Source organism: Sinocyclocheilus grahami, unplaced genomic scaffold (assembly GCF_001515645.1).
Source record: "Sinocyclocheilus grahami isolate Dianchi unplaced genomic scaffold, SAMN03320097.WGS_v1.1 scaffold555.1, whole genome shotgun sequence".
Lineage (NCBI taxonomy): Eukaryota > Metazoa > Chordata > Actinopteri > Cypriniformes > Cyprinidae > Sinocyclocheilus > Sinocyclocheilus grahami.
Window position 1 is genome coordinate 521870 of NW_015505734.1, and position 20006 is coordinate 541875.

General features: G+C 35.1%; 2 protein-coding genes across 4 annotated transcripts in view; both read right to left on the minus strand.

Annotated features, from left to right (window-relative positions):
* Positions 1 to 470: 470 nt before the first annotated feature.
* On the minus strand, positions 471 to 10307 carry LOC107556108 (BCL2/adenovirus E1B 19 kDa protein-interacting protein 2-like). Of its 3 annotated transcripts, none has more exons than XM_016239139.1 (10): positions 10109 to 10306; positions 6659 to 6739; positions 6507 to 6577; positions 5637 to 5888; positions 5331 to 5522; positions 5153 to 5255; positions 4923 to 5054; positions 2566 to 2652; positions 2364 to 2462; positions 471 to 1469 (listed from the first exon to the last, which is right to left on the minus strand). In XM_016239139.1, the coding sequence occupies exons 1-10, from the start codon at positions 10150 to 10152 to the stop codon at positions 1445 to 1447; spliced, it is 1086 nt and encodes a 361-aa protein (XP_016094625.1). In that variant the 5' UTR covers positions 10153 to 10306; the 3' UTR covers positions 471 to 1444. The 3 variants fall into 3 exon arrangements, with proteins under 3 accessions (XP_016094625.1, XP_016094627.1, XP_016094628.1); XM_016239141.1 differs by lacking the exon at positions 10109 to 10306 and adding an exon at positions 7652 to 7703 and having other exon boundaries at positions 6659 to 6741; XM_016239142.1 differs by lacking the exon at positions 6507 to 6577 and having other exon boundaries at positions 10109 to 10307.
* A 3373-nt stretch (positions 10308 to 13680) lies between these two features.
* LOC107556083 (protein prune homolog) overlaps positions 13681 to 20006 on the minus strand; it is a 13752-nt gene continuing 7426 nt past the window's right edge. The window contains exons 5-6 of the mRNA XM_016239081.1: positions 16544 to 16702; positions 13681 to 15139 (exon numbers count right to left, since the gene is read on the minus strand). Of these exons, the coding sequence (XP_016094567.1) occupies positions 14729 to 15139; positions 16544 to 16702 (570 nt within the window). The 3' untranslated portion in view covers positions 13681 to 14728. The remainder of the gene's footprint in view (positions 15140 to 16543; positions 16703 to 20006) is intronic.

Genomic DNA, 20006 nt, shown 5'->3' on the forward strand with positions numbered 1-20006 from the left:
ATATATATATATATATATGTTTTTTTGCATTGAATACTAATGCATAGATTTTATGTTTCATTCTGTCGTGCATTCAATAGATGCATCTGAAAATCAGCTCTGTTGAAGTACTATTATGTTAAATGACCATTCTGTAGTTGATTCATTTATATAAGAGAATTATTCGCTTAGACAAATCCAAGACATGAACTTTAGTTTCTACTAAACATTATTGACTTGCATAACCCAACATCTGGCACATAAAGCATTACAACAGGAATCTGTTATTTAACCTTCCAGAAGTTCTCGCTCTGTTCCGGTTTGTGACTTCAATGCAGCTACCTCACTTCCTCCCTCTGCCAGAGCCGGTTTCCTGAAAGGTGCAGGGATATCTCCATGCCGACTCGCAATAAAAAAAATTTAAAAATCCCCTTCCACTATTTCCTCATTACAATTAACAGATACAATAAAACAAAGTAAATCACAGCAGGTGTTTTAATGTAACCCTTTATTTCCTTAAATATCATAGACAAGACATACATGTAGTATGTGCAGTTTGAAAGCTCAGGTTGTTCAGGTGTGGCCTTGTATAAATATTTGCACATAGGAGTCTATTAAATGAAAGCACATTCAATGGGCCACTTTACAGGCAGCAGCAGCTGATCATTAGAGAACATTTCCCAACCATATTCCAGAAGAAAACCAAGCACGATTATATTTGCAACAAGTATAAACTGAACAATGCGGCTTCTTACAGCAATATTACACACTTTGTTTGTAATAGCTTTCTGATTTTGCATTGAGTTTGAGCATTGCTGCATTTGTGCTAAAAACATTCACACGTGATTAAATGCTCAAGTACAATGCATTTGACAGAATAGATGATAACTATTTGAATAAAATAGTCAATACCACTTTACAAGACTTATAAAAACAGCCAGATAGTAGTTTGAAGAGTTTGAACCATATAGATATGATGGTTCATACAGGTTTCAGATAACATACAATAAGATTTTGTAACCATTTAGTGCAAATATTAAAACTAATATTTATCCTAATTTGGGTATGTTCACTGTAAGTCCAAAAGGAAATGTTTCAAAAGAAGTAGTTGGTATTTATCATGCCTAAATATAACAGGTTTTATGAAAAGTAATTGGTATTAATGAATGTCATTTTCTACAGTCTGGGAAACATGACAAGGTTGTCTGTTTTTGTGTAACAGTTTAAATGCAATGACGTCAAACAGGCTTTCATGTTGCTCACAGAACTCTCCCGACCCACCTTACGGCATGACACAGCTCTTGTCTCTTTGAAGCACAACACTGCCTTTTTGTATTTCATCAAAGAGTCGTCTGGTAGGAAGCTGTTTTTCTGTCATTAGGGCATTTGCCCTAAAGCTTGACCTTTAACCCCAGCCACATGCATTTCACCCCAGTCCAGTGTGAAGTCTGTCTATCAGACACCTTCACCTGTTCATCTGCTCATCATACCTGCAGAACAAAACAAACCATCTCCATCACTGGTAGCACTTTTTATTTAGTGAAAACAATTAAGAATTCAAATGTAGCTAAAATCTATTTAGAAAATATTTCAATATCAGTGGATACTTTTTGATGTCATTTATTTACAGAAAAAAAAGCCCAGGTAGGATAACAAGGTGAATAATATACAAGTTAGATTCAAGCATATCACTTTCACTGGTATCTAATTTTTCATTTATTTGAAACAATAAAGAATTAGATTTATTGATAATATTTATTTATGAATTGCGCATTTAATGATACATTTGATGTAAATTATTTACAGAGAAAAGACTAGATATGATATGACATATCACTTTCACTGGTATACTTTTTATTTATTTTAAATAATAATAAAATCAAATGTATTCATTAAAATGATCCAAAAATATTTATTTTATGAAAACATCCAATTAATATATTTTAAATGTAATAATTAGGATCTATTCATAAATGTATTCATTTAATTAAAAAAAACAATAAATATTTATTTTACAAATACATTTTATCAGTAAATGTAATTGTTTAATGAAAAGCATGATACCAGTGAATGTAATATGTTTAAGTCAAACTTGTATAATTTCCTTACCTTATTTCTTCCTCTTTCCCCCCATCATTTCTGGTCATTTCTCATTAAATAATTTACATTAATAATGATCGATACATATTTCTTTTATATAGAAATGACAAGATTTGTTATAGAAGCTGGACTCAAACATAAAAACCATTTATGGAAAGAATTTATTTTTAAAATGAATAAAAATGATATATCTATATTTCTCTCTATATATACATGAATTTTCTTTTTAGTCCAGGTTTTGGAATAATGACAGCGCACTATTGTGGCTTGATGTGGGCACTCACTGTCTGATGCAGTCTGGGATTTGCAGCTGGGCCACAGGAACAAACTCTGCCAGTTCCTGCAAGCTGTGGATGAAGCGCATCTTCCTGCTGAATTTCTCACTGCAAGAGAGAGGGAAAGGAGTCAGACTGAGGGCTTTAGGTATTAATAATGATTATGACATTTTGAGCTCTGTTTGCTGAACCAATGGTCATCCACACTCACCTGATGAAGGGTTTGATGACGGTGATTAACGCTCTCACGTACCAGGCAGGGTGAACCACGAAAAGCCCTTTCAAGTCTTTCCTTAACCTGCAGAGGGTTTATCAGAAAATATAGTTAATAGCTCAATCAGAAAAGAAAAAGGCAAATATCTATGTATTAGCACATAAATCTATTTTGTTTCCAATAACTGGTTGGTTCTCCCACTAGAGAAGCACGATGCCAGCAGAACATGACGACTGGCACCAGCACCACCCTGACCCGTGTGAAACCATGCGAGGCAGGGTGTTGAATCATGGGACACAGACAGCCAGAAACTTGGAGACAACAGTTTGTTTATAACATATTCCACTGGTTTCCTAGCTCAGAAATCATCCGCAAATTGAACCATTTTTTTCTGTTTATTCTGATCTACAGTGGGGTCCAAAAGTCTGAAACTGTCAGTAAAAATCATTTTGATTTTGCATTTTAAATGTAATTAAATTACATTTTTAAATTGTACAATTTAATTACAGCTGAAATACATATTCTAACTTTAAATTTGTTTTTTTTTTTACATTTTTTAACATTAACATTCAAGTGAAACACTGAATTGAAAAATCACCATGAATTCCAGAGTTTATATATATATATATATATTTGTTTTATTCTCTTTTTTGCTTTAAACATTTCAGAAAGATCCAAAGTGCATCTTTGTATATCAATGGAAGCAATACGGAAACAAACATTCACTTATTTGATATTTGATCAATGTTTTGTATTCATACAGTATTTATTGGCAATTTTGTTTAAATGCAAAATGCTAAATGTTTATTTCAATTCAATTTTGATCTCAGATTTTGAATGCGATCTCAGAATGTTTTGTTTTCCATGAAAAGGTCAGTGTTTCCTCTGAAACTGTAAAGAGTGTAGCTAAATTTACTTTATCGCAGGATAAAGTTTCCCTTTAGATTGACTGGCATTTCACATGAGTTCATTTCCCCCCTCGCAGTTCCTCTTTGATTGTGTGAAGTCATGCTTGACTGTTTATTTCTGTTGTTTTCAGTTGGCGTCTGTACAGTCAGCAGCTTATGAGTGATCGCAGAGGAAACTTCATGCAGTGACGCAACAGAGCCAGCAGGAATGACAAATTGGGCTTTCAAGAGCATCCCACACTCCTTAGTTCCTCATTTCCCAAATTGATCTCACATGATAAGTCGACCTTAAATTTCCAGAGTTTACAAATTCCTCACATAAAACATTTATGAGACTGACCTTCACCTGGAAGAATGAAATACAACTGTGAGATAGCTATGCCAGAATTCAACATGAATTTACTATGGTAATTCTTTTGCTGGTCAATAATCGCATAACAGGCCCTTTTAGAACCCTGTCCTGATCCTAATCACCCCATCGGGTTTATTTTGGGATAATGACTGGCTGACTGTACATAACCAAAAAATACATCGAGTACATAGAGATTTTGTAAATAACATTGACGTCCATTGAGAACAGCCACACTGGCCATAGAGAGCCGACACAAGAGTTATAAACCTTAAGCAACTAATGCGCAAAGAAGTATGAAATCTAAAAATGTCTAAATATAGCAACAACAACAAAAACACACGACAGCTGAGAAGAGGTCAATGGTTATCTGAGGAATGTCTGGAAGAACTCCGATAACATGGCCTTCTATGTATGAGTCCACAGCATTCCTATCATATTTCATATGAGGGGCATTAAGAAAGAGAGAGTGGAGGTGGGTTCTCATGTTCAACAGGACTTAACTAAAGCGAGACTGTCACAGGCAGAGCTTACACACACACGCCCTCTTCTGGAACTGATGGAACGTGCCACTGTAGTTTCATGAGACGTCAAAATATAAGTTTTGTGGCTGTATTAGTGCATGTGTTTTTGTCTAAACTAATGTTCAAAAATACAGTAAAAACAGCAATTTTGTGAAATCTTATTACAATTTTAAGTAAGTGTTTTCTGTTTTAATACATTTTAAAATGAAATTTATTTCTGTGATGGCAACTGAATTTCCAGGGGTCATTACTCCAGAATTCAGTGTCACATGATCGTTCATATAATTATAATATGCCGATTTGGTGCTTAAGAAAAAAATCATATTATTAAAAATCTTAATATTTTTGTGGAAACGGTGATAGTTTTTATTTTTTCAGATATACACATTTAAAAATGAGTCTTTCTCTGATGGATAAAATTAAGTCTTGCCCTACATAATTTGCCTGCTAAATATTCTGCATTACTCAGAAATGCATCACATTACAGGAGTTGAATGTGTAATTTGTTGTTGTCTTCAATTATAAAACTGTTTAACTTGATGATACACCATAGTAACTACTAGTATAGCTCACCGTCTGTCGATGGACATGTAACACTGTCGAAGCCACTTAATCCCAGGCATCTTATTGCGAGGGGCCATTCCACACAGATACACCAATATGTAATTCTCAGACACCATCAAGTCCAATGTGCCAATAATGTACCTAAATCCAAATAAATCATTAAACGTGAATAAGCATTTAAGTTTTAGAAAATAAAAGTCATTGCAATGAAAATTCATACCAAATCAATCAGGTTTTACCTGAAGAGATTGTCCATTACATATTCATAGTGTTCTGTTGTATTTTCTGGTAGGTAGCAGGAGGTGAACATAATGATGGCTGTCGATCCATCCCCATAATATCCTAAAAAAGAAGGTCAAATTTAGTTGGTAATTTCAGTAAAGCATGTTCATCTCAGCTTGTTCCACAAAAGCTCACCTCCGTGGGAAAGAACTTGAAGGTATGGCTCCAGAACGCTCATGTTGACTTGATGGTCTTGGCCGCCAATATGAAATCGTCTCCATCGTCGCCCATTGCTGTCCACCTGATCCAAGTCCAGGTGTCCCATCTCTGCGTGCTCCAGTAAACTGGCTTTTCTGATTGCTGCTTTGCCCATCCTGGGAAGATCATCTGTAATGACCACAGTACTAGTGGTAAACCAGTGCTCTGTGTAGATTTCCCTGTCTCATATTTGTGAAACCAATAAATGACACAACCCTAATGAGTGTCAAAATAACTGAATACCTTCCCACTCTAAGTCGTGCATGCTGTCTGGAAAGTTGTAAGACTCGCTGTCTGAGGGGGTCTCTAAAGCCTCCAGGTTAATGTCCATCTCTGGGTCATCATCAGGAGATGGTGAAAGGGCAGAAGCATCAAATTCGTCAGATTTCATGCTCCGGTCAGTAGAGGTTTTGTCCAGTGTTAAACTAAGAGTTGGCGCCACTAGTCGCTTCTTCCTGACGGTATTACCTGTAAGGGCCAGGCTAGTTGGAGGGACTAGTGGAAAGAAAGAAAAAGAGAGGTCAGGCATTACAAAGACATACACTGTATATATACACTACCATTCAAAAGTTTGGGATCAGTACGTTTTTTATTTTTAGATTTTTTTTTTTCTACTTCAAATAAATGCTGGTTTTCTATTAATCAAAAATTATGGAAAAAAATATTAAGCAGCACAACTGTTTTTAACATTGATGAAAATATAATTTATGAAGAAATATTTTTAAGCACCAAATCAGCATCAATCATTTGAATGATTTCTGAAGGATCGTGTGACATTCAAGACTGGAGAAATGTCTGCTGAAAATTCAGCTTTGCCAGCACAGAATAATAATTAAATATATACAGAATATAATACATAGAATAAATCACATTTTAAAATGTACTAAAGAAAGAGATATGTAATAATCATAAAAAATAATTGCAATAATATTTCAAAATATTACTGTTTTTACTGGATTTTTGATCAAATAAAGCAGCCTTGGAGAGTATAAGAGGCTTCTTTCAGAAACATAAAAAAAAACCTTAACAACTCTAAACAGAACTGTGGTGTGTGTGTGCACGCGCGTATGTGTGTATATATATATATATAACTAAATGGAGAAATTAGGTTACCAGGCCTGTTTCCCTCAGTTCCAGGGCTTTCCTCTTCATCGCCAGGACTCTGTGTGTCCTCAGGAAGAGGTCTACAAAGATCACATTATTTAATCCCATATGCACTCTAGATGAACATAAATAAGGCGCATGAATCTGTTAACGCAGTTTACCTGGGGAACTCCTCATCCTGCCATTCCTCCCGGAGCTCCATGTCGGAGATGAAAGCCGATGTCTTGCCGTTTCCTGAATGCCTGCAGGAATAAATTGAAAATGTAAAGGAAGGCAAAGGGGCTTCTTGGTCCCTACATATTATTAGTTATTAACAATGAAACTCTTTGCAGGACAGTAACTTACTCCTCAATTTTGTCAAAACAACATTCCAGGTTTGTTTGTTTTAATTACGGAACAGGCCAGCACAAGATCAATGTATAGAAAAGATTTAACTTCCAGCGATTTGGAAATGTTTCTAAATGAATTACTGCCGACAGAGATTGATTTAGTCTTTGATATTTTATTAATGCTTACATTTGCACCTCATGCAAGAATTTTAGATGCCAAAAAAATCAACAGCAAATGGGTCTGTTAAAATATATCATTTTGTTTTGAACTATTTTAAACTTATGTGAAATATTTTATATACTCATTTTATATCCCATAATTTACATTTGACTACCTTTTTCACTGTCATCAATGAAACTCATCTCTTCTTAAGAGCAGAAGTGAGGAAAGTTCAAGGATTTGGAAACAATTTTGACATGTAATAATGTATCATTCTCACCTATACATGTCTGGTATAGAATAAGTTACTGATTGATTGACACTAATAATTATAGTCTGATGTTAAAGGCAGGAAAACCACACTACTAGTAAATGGCAAAGGATCAAATAATATGTGAGTTAAACCCTAGATAGATAGATAGATACGTGTTGGATTAGACTGCACGTACAAACAGGGCTGTGTACACTTGAAACCTCGCTAACGCCCATCACATCGCTCTTCATGGACATATGTAAATAATGATATGTAAACATGCTAAGCTCACCTTTTCACTAACCTTGTACTAACCTTGTACGGGAGATGCGTAAAAACAAACCGCTAGTTCATTTGATAAAAAAAGAAGTATTGCCTAAGAACATTACAAGCGCTATAGTTAAACTTCCGAATCATAGGCCACTGAACCTCGCCATCTACCTTTCAACGACAAGAGCGGCTCTTTCTCTTCCTCACCAAAGCAAAATAACCTTCAGTCCAAACACAAAATTCAGCCAATCAGGGCGCGTCACACCTGATGACGCAGCCTCCGCACCTGAGAGAGCTGTTTCAACGCCCCGCCCACAACCCTACAGCTGTACGTCCAATGCCGCGGGGATTTAGATCCAGCAATTCCAATAGTTTCTGCTAAATACAAATAAAATGACCAGCTCGGGGCAAAACTTTAACCTTAGTTGTTTTTAGTTTACCATTAGTCTGTCATTAGTTTTTAAAACAGAAACATTTATGAAATCTTTCAAAATCAAAGTCTTCATCCCGAAAGTTTTCATTCTATGCTTCAGCTGCTATGAGTTCAACAGCTTCACACAAGCTCTGGTGAGTTTTAAAGTTGTTTAAAGCTTTTACAATTTTGAGTAATTGTGCCTTGTTTTCTGAGCCACAACTACATTGTCAACTGTGACACAAACTAAAGAAATTGTTTGGGATTTTAAATTATTATTATTATTATTTTCATGTTAGTTAGGTCCTAAAAACCATACAACAAAATGATGGCTGCATTTACAACATGTGTGATGTGCAAAATTTTCTGATGATGATAATTTACTGAACTGAAAATCAGTTTGGAGCCATCAAGTAGTCTTTTATTCATTGAAGTGATTGCAAGGTTTCTCCATATTTGACATTCATTTTGTGTCTGACAGTGCAATTTAGAAATATATTTTAAGGAGCAATTTTTGTGAGAAAATAGAAACAGCAGCATATGCACCCAAACATCTCTATACATGCTGAACAGATTTATCCAAAACATGCACTGTTATCTACATATTTAAACTTTTCCCCAATATTGTAGCTTGTAATTTCCATTCTAGACTATACTATTCAAATATATTCTGAAATATCGTCAAACTTGTCAAATGCAAACTCAAATATAATTTTGTTTCCGGTTTCTACCTCAAGTATTTCTTTACGTCAGCACATGTGGTAATTACACATGGCACAAATGACCAGAAAATCTAGTTTTGTTTTCAGCTGGTTCCGGGCAGGTAAGCAACATATGAGCCACGTAACTCAACCTGTTTCTGATGAGAAGCCAGTATCTAATTCATTCAGATCTTGATGGTATTGTCTTTGCTTCAAACCTGTAACCTTTGAACATACACGATACACTAGTATCCATCAAGATTGCTCAGAGACTACATTATTTCAAACATTAAATGCTCTGAAACAGGAGGCTGTATGTTTTTAGTTACTGGCTGACTCTCTGTGAGTCAATACAGCACCAAGACACTGTTGCACGTAATCTCAAGCCCAATGTTGACTGAGACCTTATCAGATGTCAAAATGTATTATAAGAAATATGTAGGGCATTTTTTAGAACAATGTATAAAGTTGTGGCAGACAACATGATACATCCAATGCAAAGCATGGATGTGTGTACTGTTTCAGCAATTGTTCTTGATGTAACTCTTAGAAGATTTAGTAAAGTAATCGCCTGTTTTGAAAACCTTGTCTTGGCTGGTAAAATACTTCAGTAACTCATTTTGTAACTTACTGTATTAAGGATACATTATTTGTTAGTCATATCACATAAACACTGAGGGTTTTTATGACATAACTTTCATGCATTCTCTTCTTGTCCGGACATGAACTTGGAATTTGGTATGGAAATTAACAAGTCAAAAGACCAATTCTATGATTATAGTAGTATTAATATTGCATAACAGTTTTAATATCATGACACTTTTACAGTCTAAAAGCATTAAAAATGTTATAATGACATATATATTTTTTAGTGGTGGCAATGGAAAAGATTGGAGTAGAAGTATTTCCCCCTTTTAAAACATAATAGAAACTTACTAAACTTTACATTTTTGTCAAGTTTTTCCATTTATATTTGCATTTTTAACTCATGACAGCAGTGGAATCCTTATTATTGTGTCAAATATGACAGAAAATCTGCTGGTCTGTCAGGCGACAGGATATGGGAGATGTCTTTCTGTGGTCGTTATGTCTCAAATATTAGTCAAGAAGATTGGCAAAAGTACCAGAAATCAGTTCAACGGCAACTTCCTTTTTCTGAAATCCTCTTTCTAAATAACTAGACACAGAAGTGGTACGAGGAGTTCTCTCGTGTCCTTCTGCTGTACACTTCAGAGTGCAACAGAACGTTAACAACTCGTTTGTTAGTCGCTGGCTCATCCAGTATGTGCGTATGACCTCTTATGGTACTTGTTTTGATCTTATAAATATGTTTTGTCCAAGTATTAGTAACTGAAACCTTTATAAACAGAGGTCAGTTTAACTTAATCATTACACTGTATACAAATCCATTCATTTATTATTGTTACTTCAGTGTTTAGGGACAGATTTCTGATGATGACAATAGGTAATCTAAATTTTGACTTACCCATTTTGCATGTACCCTTCCCTCTGGTCTGAGTAGGTCCCCATGTCTAAAGTCGTTAAAAGAAAGTGTCTAGATTAGAAATGCATTCAGTGAACTCAGTTGAGGACCATGACCTGAGGTGTTTCATGAGCTTCGCCACAATGCAAGCCAGTTTCAGTGTCTGTATCTTGTGTCTTGTGTAAGGGAACTCACCCTGACTGTCAGTACAGGTTTTTCAACATTTCTGACTTCTGCTGACTGAATTGTCTGTCTCCCATTGGCTCAGCTGCTTTGAGAACTTCAGCTCCCCCACAGGGAAGGCTGGGAAGGTGGAGGAAGATGCCACAGACAGGCATGGCTTCATGGTCCTAATACCCTTGAGGTTACAGGCCTCTTTAAAAGACTATTAGCTACTCCATGTATTTAGCCGTTTGTATTCAATTAGGTGCATACACTACTGGACAAAAGTTTATCAGTAAGATTAATACTTCTATTCAGCAAGGATTCATTAATCTGATCAAAAGTGACAGTAAAGACATTTACATTATTCAAATAAAAGCTATTCAAATAAATGTTATTTTAATCTTTTTATTCAAAGAATCTTTAAATAGTTCCACAAAAATATTATGCCGCACAACTGATTTCAACACTGATAACAAGAAGTTATTGGCACACCAAATTAGCATATTAGAACGATTTATAAAGGATCATGTGACACTGAAAACTTTAGCAATGAATGTTGACAATATACATTTTTATAACATATTTGTATTTGAATATTACATTGTAATAATATTTCACTATATTAATGATTTTCCTGTTTGTTAATCAAATAAATGCAGCCTTGATGAGGATAAGAAACATGACAAAATATTGCTGACCCTGAACTATTAGTGTCCAAGAAAAATTTAAAATGAGACGGCAATGAAATTGTGTCTTTGTGCAGAAAAAGCTCACAAATTACATATAGAACTATTTGAAAATGTTTTATTCATACTCAGTCACAGAGAACATAAAATAAAAAAAGTCCTCGGCAATAAAATACTTGACAGAGGATGTTCTCTCGAATGTCCTGTTTCACAACCATAGCACATTAATACATTTAGATTAAATCAGCATTTCATACAAAATCAATTACATTATTATGATATTGCTGTTATATAGTTTAGTGGAATCGACTAGTAAAAATGTGCTTAGTTTTCCTGAGGCAGCATGCAGCAATCCTCTGCGGTCACCATGTCAAATCTCATCAAACTATTGGTCAGGGTTAATTCACAGGGAGTACACAACACCTCAAAACACCAACATACCATCTTATATGTTTCAAGTCCAATATTAACTGTTTAATTTACATAACTAAATTAGCTCTTTTTTGTCTATGGGGAAAAAAAAAACATCTTTATATAACTGTCCGATAAAACATGTTATTATATAAGATTCGTCCAATTAGGCCTTTAAAATGCCTTGGACTGAACCTTTGCATTTATTAATATAATGAATAGTATAATTATGGTGATAGTCCAGCATGAATGAATCTGCTAATAAGCTACAGGCTAGGGCTGCACAATTAATCGAATTTCTAATCGCGATTACAATTATGGATGCCACAATTACGTAATCGTTTAAAGTATGTTATTCTGCGTGCTTAAAACGCGCTTTTTTCTTTCTACGTGTTATCTTAAGGGTTTTTTCCATTATTTTAATTTTAGTTTTAGCATAACATTATAATACCATTCATATTTTTACTTTTTTACAATTTAAAGAAGGAACCAATCCGATGTATAGTTGACATTTGAGGCTTCTACTATAGAAAAGCACTAAAAAAAATGTTGCTCGTTAATTTTCATATAAAAATACGGCATGCAGTTGCATCAAACAATGGTATAAACATCATTCAGTGTAAATTGTAATAATCGTAATTAATAATCGCAATTACAATTTCAAGGGAATAATCGACAATTATGATTTTTGTCATAATCGTGCAGCCCAACTACAAGCCATATAACAAATCAAACTGACTGTTCATGAAAAACATTTTTTCAACCCTAATATACCCCAAGCCATCAAATCATCAAATAAATTATGTAACAAAATAATATAAATGAACAGAATACTGAAGTTTTAAATTTTTAAATCTCAAATGTTTAACATGCCTCACACACAAATATAACTGAGGTCTTTGGTAATTAACAGTAAAATCTCAATGACTCAATGACTAAAGCCCTGATTCTAACCAGGAGCAGGTCAGTTAACACCTATAACATGCAAAAGGCCACAGAGGGGGTGTTACTGGTAGTTTAGCTCAGTATCCACATGAGATTAAAAAATTGCTTGCCTGCTAGGATAATACTGTGAGAGTCTTACTGTAAATGCAATTTCCATTCGCTTTTATAAATCAAGGGAGAAGTCAAAACTATTTTCTGGGGAAATCAATGCCATGCCACAGAGGTGATGTGCAGACAAGCTGAAAATAACTTCTTTAATTAACACTACGAAGAATGAAGTATGTTACTGACATCAAAAGCAACGATAGCTACCATGTTATAATTAATTGTATAATACCAGAAATTCATTATGCACTGTCAGTAGCTAGCTTGCACTGGGTGCTTATAGTCAATTTTAGATAATGTGCTTATATGTCTTAATGAGACTTCTGATTAATTTAGAAGATCAAACATGAATATGACTGTGAACTATAAATAAACAGCCTAAACCTGAATTTTTTTTTTTTTTTTACGTCAGCCAAACTTTAAACATTGTACATAAAATGCATTTATGTAATGCTCCATTCGAATGATCATGTACCAGTTAACCGAATGGTCTCTTCAGACTATCGTACCTTTGTGAGTTACCCAGATCAAAAAAGTGCCATTTTCCTCTGCGGTCACCATGTCAAATCTCATCAAACTATTGGTCAGGGTTAATTCACAGGGAGTACACAACACCTCAAAACACCAACATACCATCTTATATGTTTCAAGTCCAATATTAACTGTTTAATTTACATAACTAAATTAGCTCTTTTTTGTCTATGGGGAAAAAAAAAACATCTTTATATAACTGTCCGATAAAACATGTTATTATATAAGATTCGTCCAATTAGGCCTTTAAAATGCCTTGGACTGAACCTTTGCATTTATTAATATAATGAATAGTATAATTATGGTGATAGTCCAGCATGAATGAATCTGCTAATAAGCTACAGGCTAGGGCTGCACAATTAATCGAATTTCTAATCGCGATTACAATTATGGATGCCACAATTACGTAATCGTTTAAAGTATGTTATTCTGCGTGCTTAAAACGCGCTTTTTTCTTTCTACGTGTTATCTTAAGGGTTTTTTCCATTATTTTAATTTTAGTTTTAGCATAACATTATAATACCATTCATATTTTTACTTTTTTACAATTTAAAGAAGGAACCAATCCGATGTATAGTTGACATTTGAGGCTTCTACTATAGAAAAGCACTAAAAAAAATGTTGCTCGTTAATTTTCATATAAAAATACGGCATGCAGTTGCATCAAACAATGGTATAAACATCATTCAGTGTAAATTGTAATAATCGTAATTAATAATCGCAATTACAATTTCAAGGGAATAATCGACAATTATGATTTTTGTCATAATCGTGCAGCCCAACTACAAGCCATATAACAAATCAAACTGACTGTTCATGAAAAACATTTTTTCAACCCTAATATACCCCAAGCCATCAAATCATCAAATAAATTATGTAACAAAATAATATAAATGAACAGAATACTGAAGTTTTAAATCTCAAATGATCAAATGTTTAACATGCCTCACACACAAATATAACTGAGGTCTTTGGTAATTAACAGTAAAATCTCAATGACTAAAATGCAGGTGCCCTGATTCTAACCAGGAGCAGGTCAGTTAACACCTATAACATGCAAAAGGCCACAGAGGGGGTGTTACTGGTAGTTTAGCTCAGTATCCACATGAGATTAAAAAATTGCTTGCCTGCTAGGATAATACTGTGAGAGTCTTACTGTAAATGCAATTTCCATTCGCTTTTATAAATCAAGGGAGAAGTCAAAACTATTTTCTGGGGAAATCAATGCCATGCCACAGAGGTGATGTGCAGACAAGCTGAAAATAACTTCTTTAATTAACACTACGAAGAATGAAGTATGTTACTGACATCAAAAGCAACGATAGCTACCATGTTATAATTAATTGTATAATACCAGAAATTCATTATGCACTGTCAGTAGCTAGCTTGCACTGGGTGCTTATAGTCAATTTTAGATAATGTGCTTATATGTCTTAATGAGACTTCTGATTAATTTAGAAGATCAAACATGAATATGACTGTGAACTATAAATAAACAGCCTAAACCTGAATTTTTTTTTTTTTTTTACGTCAGCCAAACTTTAAACATTGTACATAAAATGCATTTATGTAATGCTCCATTCGAATGATCATGTACCAGTTAACCGAATGGTCTCTTCAGACTATCGTACCTTTGTGAGTTACCCAGATCAAAAAAGTGCCATTTCATTCTCATGCCCTGATGCAGCACTGTTGGATATGCACTTCATCCTCTTGAAGATGCAGAAGGACTTTCCTTCTCCAGCTCTTATTCAAGACTCTCTTTGACAACTGATTCTCATCACTGTCCCTCAGGAGACGTGTCCTCCATGCTGGCCATCTTGCTAACTTTCTCCACCAAAACCTCAGGACTGATTTTTGGTAGGCCATTGTCTAAGGGACAACCCTCCACCAGACTGTTCATTGGCGTTGGAGGAACATGGGTATCATCCTCAATCCCAGCGTCCTCGGGACATTGTTGAGATTCACTCTGGTCCTGATTGGAATCATCGTCCAGATCTAGGTCCTCTATGTTCCCACATTGATATGCTTTCTTTTCCCTCTCCTTCAGAAAGTCTGTGATTATGGGCATTACCTTCTTGCGGGATGCTAATGTGTTACCCTGTAAAAAGGCCTTCACATCCGGATATGAACTGCTCATTGGCTTAAGGTCCAGACTGTTGTTTTTGGCTTTTTCTAGTGCTTTACTCATCTATGAAAAAAGAAAATACAGATATCAATTAGTAAAGTGAGAAAAATCTTAAATTGTGAATGACATTTCCAGTTGAATTAATTTTATTTTATACACTACTGTTGAAAAGCTTAGGATCGGTAAGATTTTCAATATTTTAGAAATAAGCTTCTTATGCTCAGCATTTTTCATTTATTCATCATTTAATATTGCATTTATTTAGCAAAATTACAGTTAATATTGTTAAATATTACTACAAATTAAACTAAATTGTTTTCTGTTTTAATATATTTAAAATGTAATTTATTCCTGTTATGCAAAGCGGAATTTTCAGCAGCCATTACCCCAGGCTTCATTGTCACATGATCCTTCAGAAATCAATCTAATATGCCGATTTGGTGCTCAGGAAACATTTCTTATTATTATCTTCAGTGGTGTGATACTGAATATTTTTGTGCAAACTGTGATACATTTTTTTCAGGATTCTTTGATGAATAGAATGTTCAAATAAATCATTTATTTGAAATAAACATCTTTTGTAGTATTACAAATGTCATATACTGTCACTTTTGATCCATGTAATGCATCCTTGCTGTAATGCATCCTTACTTTTGAACAGTAGTGCATTTCCATGTAAAAAACTATATTCAGTGATCAGGAATTGACTGGATCAAGCAATGGTTGCCATTTTTTACATTACAACATTAAAAGACGGGAAATAAAGCATAATAAAGGACAAACTGGGAAACCCTGTAAACTGGTTAGAAAGATCTTTTCTGATCTTAATTCTTGCTGAGGGTTTACCATAAAATACTGTTGATAAAAGACATGTTGAATTCTTTAAGGTGACGAATGTGCTTTGTTTCTCAAAATTATGTCAATTATCATGAGTCAATTATAGGGAAGCCATTTGAACCTTCATTCCCAGAAAGGTATAAACAAAGTCCCTTTAAGACAAGTCATGTCACTCGGCGGCCATCTTTGAAATGCCTCTCGGACATGCAAGTGCAACTCCTATCTCTTTGAATGGGGAAATATCAAATTCTCCAAAACGGTTCACTAAGCTTGTGATTAAATTTCATATTTGAAATCACCAAAGAAATCTGATATCAACTGTGTCATAAATGTTGTTTATTTTGCTCAAATAGCATTATAAAAGCTTATTATTCAGGCTAGATCAGCCAGTGCGCATGCACAGTCCTGAGTGCATGTCTCAGAGCGCTGACTGTTTCTATAGCAACCGGGACTTCTAACGGCAGCTGCAGTGACGTGCGGACTTTACCGTTAGCGATTGGCTCTTTCATTCAGAAGGTGGGGCTTCCTGCGATTGTGCGGCCATATTGAGCGTTGCATTTTTCCCAGTCATAACTATACGAGTGACACGTCTTGGGTATTCTATAGTCTTTGGTATAAAGCACTGAGTACCTCTTCCCTGTAGACAGTGCTGGAACTGTAGACGGCTAACTGTCGGAAGGGCTCTTTGTTGTCATTGAAAGAGATTGTCATGGCAACCACCAGGTTGTAGTTGTGATTGTGGCAGAACTCACAGAGGTCCTGCTGTAGTCCACGCCTCTGAAGAAAAGCCTAAAGACAGAACAGCACTTTTAAGAAGTGTGCATAAAATAAAAAAATTAAAAAAAATGTAATAACATTTATCAGTGCAAGGTATTTACACCTGAAAAATGTAATCTTTAAAATATGCACAGATCAAACATTTAATTTTATGACATCTCTGATCTCTTCTGAATCATTTGACAAATATTTCTGATTAACTTCTTTGGTAATTTGACAGTTAAAATAATTATGTAATAAACATTAAATAAGTGGCATTATTACTTTGAAGTAATCATTGAGATTCTGTGGGTAATATCATTTATTTTTCAAGTGTTATAATTAAAATATCGGGGACTTTTTTTTTGGACTTACTATACAATGTAAAAAAATAAAAAATAAAATGTCTCCTATAGTGTGAACAAAGAAAGTTTTGATACTTCTCACATCTGATTCAGCAACATCATGTCTTAATATTGTATGTGTACTAACAAGAGAAGTGTAGAGTCTGTCACGGAGGTTAACGTCTGGTGTAATCAGTGGGTGTGCGAGACAGGCCGCCCAACCCTGCGGTGAGTTTGGGTGTGTCTGACTTGAGTTGTGCTTCAGTATTAATGAGGAATTCACATGAGTCACGAGGATGGGCACATGAGCACACTTTATGCCCATAACAGTAGCTCCTTACATTTCAGAATCTACATTTCTTCTCTCTCTTTGTGGAACCAAGTACTGATGCTAAATGCATAGCACAAATACAAGATTCACTTAATTTGGGAGGAAACATGTAATTTGCATGTGATTTATGGCAGGGGTTTTCAACCTGTGGGGCGGGAGCATCAGTTAATTCAGAGACGTTCCCTTGAGAATTTATGAATACGAGTTAGCAAATCTTTAGCCATCCACTAGGGGGCAATCTGACTCCCACTGCTAGTCGACAGTTAGAGCAGAGTTATCTCGAGTATCAGTCACGCTCAGTGTTGCCAAGTCTGTGGTTTTCTCACGGAATTTGGCTACTTTAACACTTGCCGCGTTTTGTAGTTTTGGGCTAGTTTTGAGTAGCAATTAGGCGGGTTTTGTTGTGAAAACCTGGCAACCCTGGTCACACTTATTGACAGTGTAAGATGATTTACGATTAGCCGTGTCGAAAATCCAACCACGGATGTTGACATGTTGGATGTTGGGGGGGCGCGAGTGAAATTAGACAAAATTGGAGGGGGCGCATGTCCTAAAAGGTTGAAAACCCCTGATCTATGGGATCATATTCACGCCAAATGTATTGCAGTCACGGATAAAAAAATAACAAGCGTGAAACCAAAATTTAAAAACGCAAGTAAAATTATATTGCACAAAATGTAAAAATGAAAGCTAAGTTTTCAGAAGAGCAAACGAAAAGCAGTGACAGACAAGACACATATAACAGTGTCCTGTATGGAAAGATGTTTCCCAGCCGACAGTTGTCTATTTTTACCTGTACAAGTGAACAGAGCACTGAGCATCGGCAGTAATGAGGCGCGTGTGGCGTGACGTCACCGACCCTCTTCGACTGATTGGCTAGAGGAGGAGCTGTCAATCTAGAACTAGTGGACCAGTGATGATTTTTTAACCCTCCCTAATTTACATAAAACTCTAACTGCAACATTTGGAAGAAGAAGCGCAGAACGTGGAATAAAGAGCAAAGGGAAAAACAGCATAAGCATACAAAAAATAAAAATATGTGCAGAAAATGTCTGAGAGCACAAAAAACAGAAATATAACCATGGAAAACACGATTTTGTGTGCAATTCGGATAATTTTGCATTAATATTTCAGTTTTGTGCAATATGATTTTAAATGCGTTTAAAGTTGATTCATGCTTATTATTTTTTTTAATGCGTTATTAAATTTTTGATTTACGCTTACAATTTTTTGATCCGTGACCATTGTTTGCTATTCTGAAAACTTTGCTTTCATTTTTAAACTTTGTGCAATATAATTTTACTTGAGTTTTAATTTTGTTTTCATGCTTGTTATTTTTTTATCCGTGACTGCAATACATTTGGCGGGAATATGATCCCATAGTGATCTTCTAAATTTAAAATAAGCATCAGAAATAGTCCTGCTAGAGAGTTTTAGAAATGCTGCAAGTATGCAATGAGATTCCATACATAACTTATAGGTTATAGAGATGCACCAATACAATCACCTATAGTATACAGTGCTGCTTGAAAGTTTGTGAACCCTTTAGAATTTTCTATATTTCTGCAAAAACATGACCCAAAACATAATTGGATTTTCACACAAATCCTGAAAGTAGACAGAGAATCCAATCAAACAAAAGAGACAAAAATATATACGTTGTCATTTATTTATTGAGAAAAATGATCCGGTGTTAAATATTTGCGAGTGGCAAAAGTATGTGAATCTTTGCTTTCAGTATCTGGTGTGACCCCCTTTTGCAGCAATAACTGCAAGTAACGTTTCTTGTAACTGCTGCTCAGTCCTGCACACAATTTTAGCCCTTTCCTCAGTACAGAACCACTTCAACGCTGTGATGTTGATGGGTTTCCTCCAATGAACTGCTTGCTTCAGGTCCTTCCACAAAATGTCAATTGGATTAAAGTCCAGAATTTGACTCAGTCATTCCAAAACATTTACTTTGTTCTTCTTTAACCATTCTTTGGTAGAACGACTGGTAGTGTGCTTGGGGTCGTTGTCTTGCTGCATGACCCACTTTCTCTTGAGACTCAGTTCTCGGACAGATGTCTTAACATTTTCCTTTAGAATTTGCTGGTATAATTCAGAATTCATTGTTCGGAACCAGATGCAGCAAAACAGGCCCAAACCATGATACTACCACCACCATGTTTCACAGATGGGATAAGGTTCTTATGCTGGAATGCAGTGTTTACTTTTCCAAACATAACGCTGCTCATTTAAACCAAAATGTTTTTCTGAGGTCCTCAGAGATCTCATTTGTTTGTGCAATGATACACTTCCACAAACATGATCAGACTTCGATAGATCCCTGTTCTTTAAATAAAACAGGACACACACTGACACCTGATAGTCATCTCACTGATTAAAAACACCTCTGAACAGATGGACTCCCACGGGCTTCACCTTCAAATTAACAGCTAATCCTAGAGATTCACATACTTTTGCCGCTCACAGATATGTAATATTGGATAATTTTCCTGAATAAATAAATGACAAAGTATATATTTTCATCTCATTTGTTTGATTGGGTTCTCTTTGTCAACTTTCAGGATTTGTGTGAGAATCTAATTACGTTTTGGGTCATATTTATGCAGAAATAGACAATTCTAAAGGGTTCACAAACTTTCAAGCAGCACTGTAT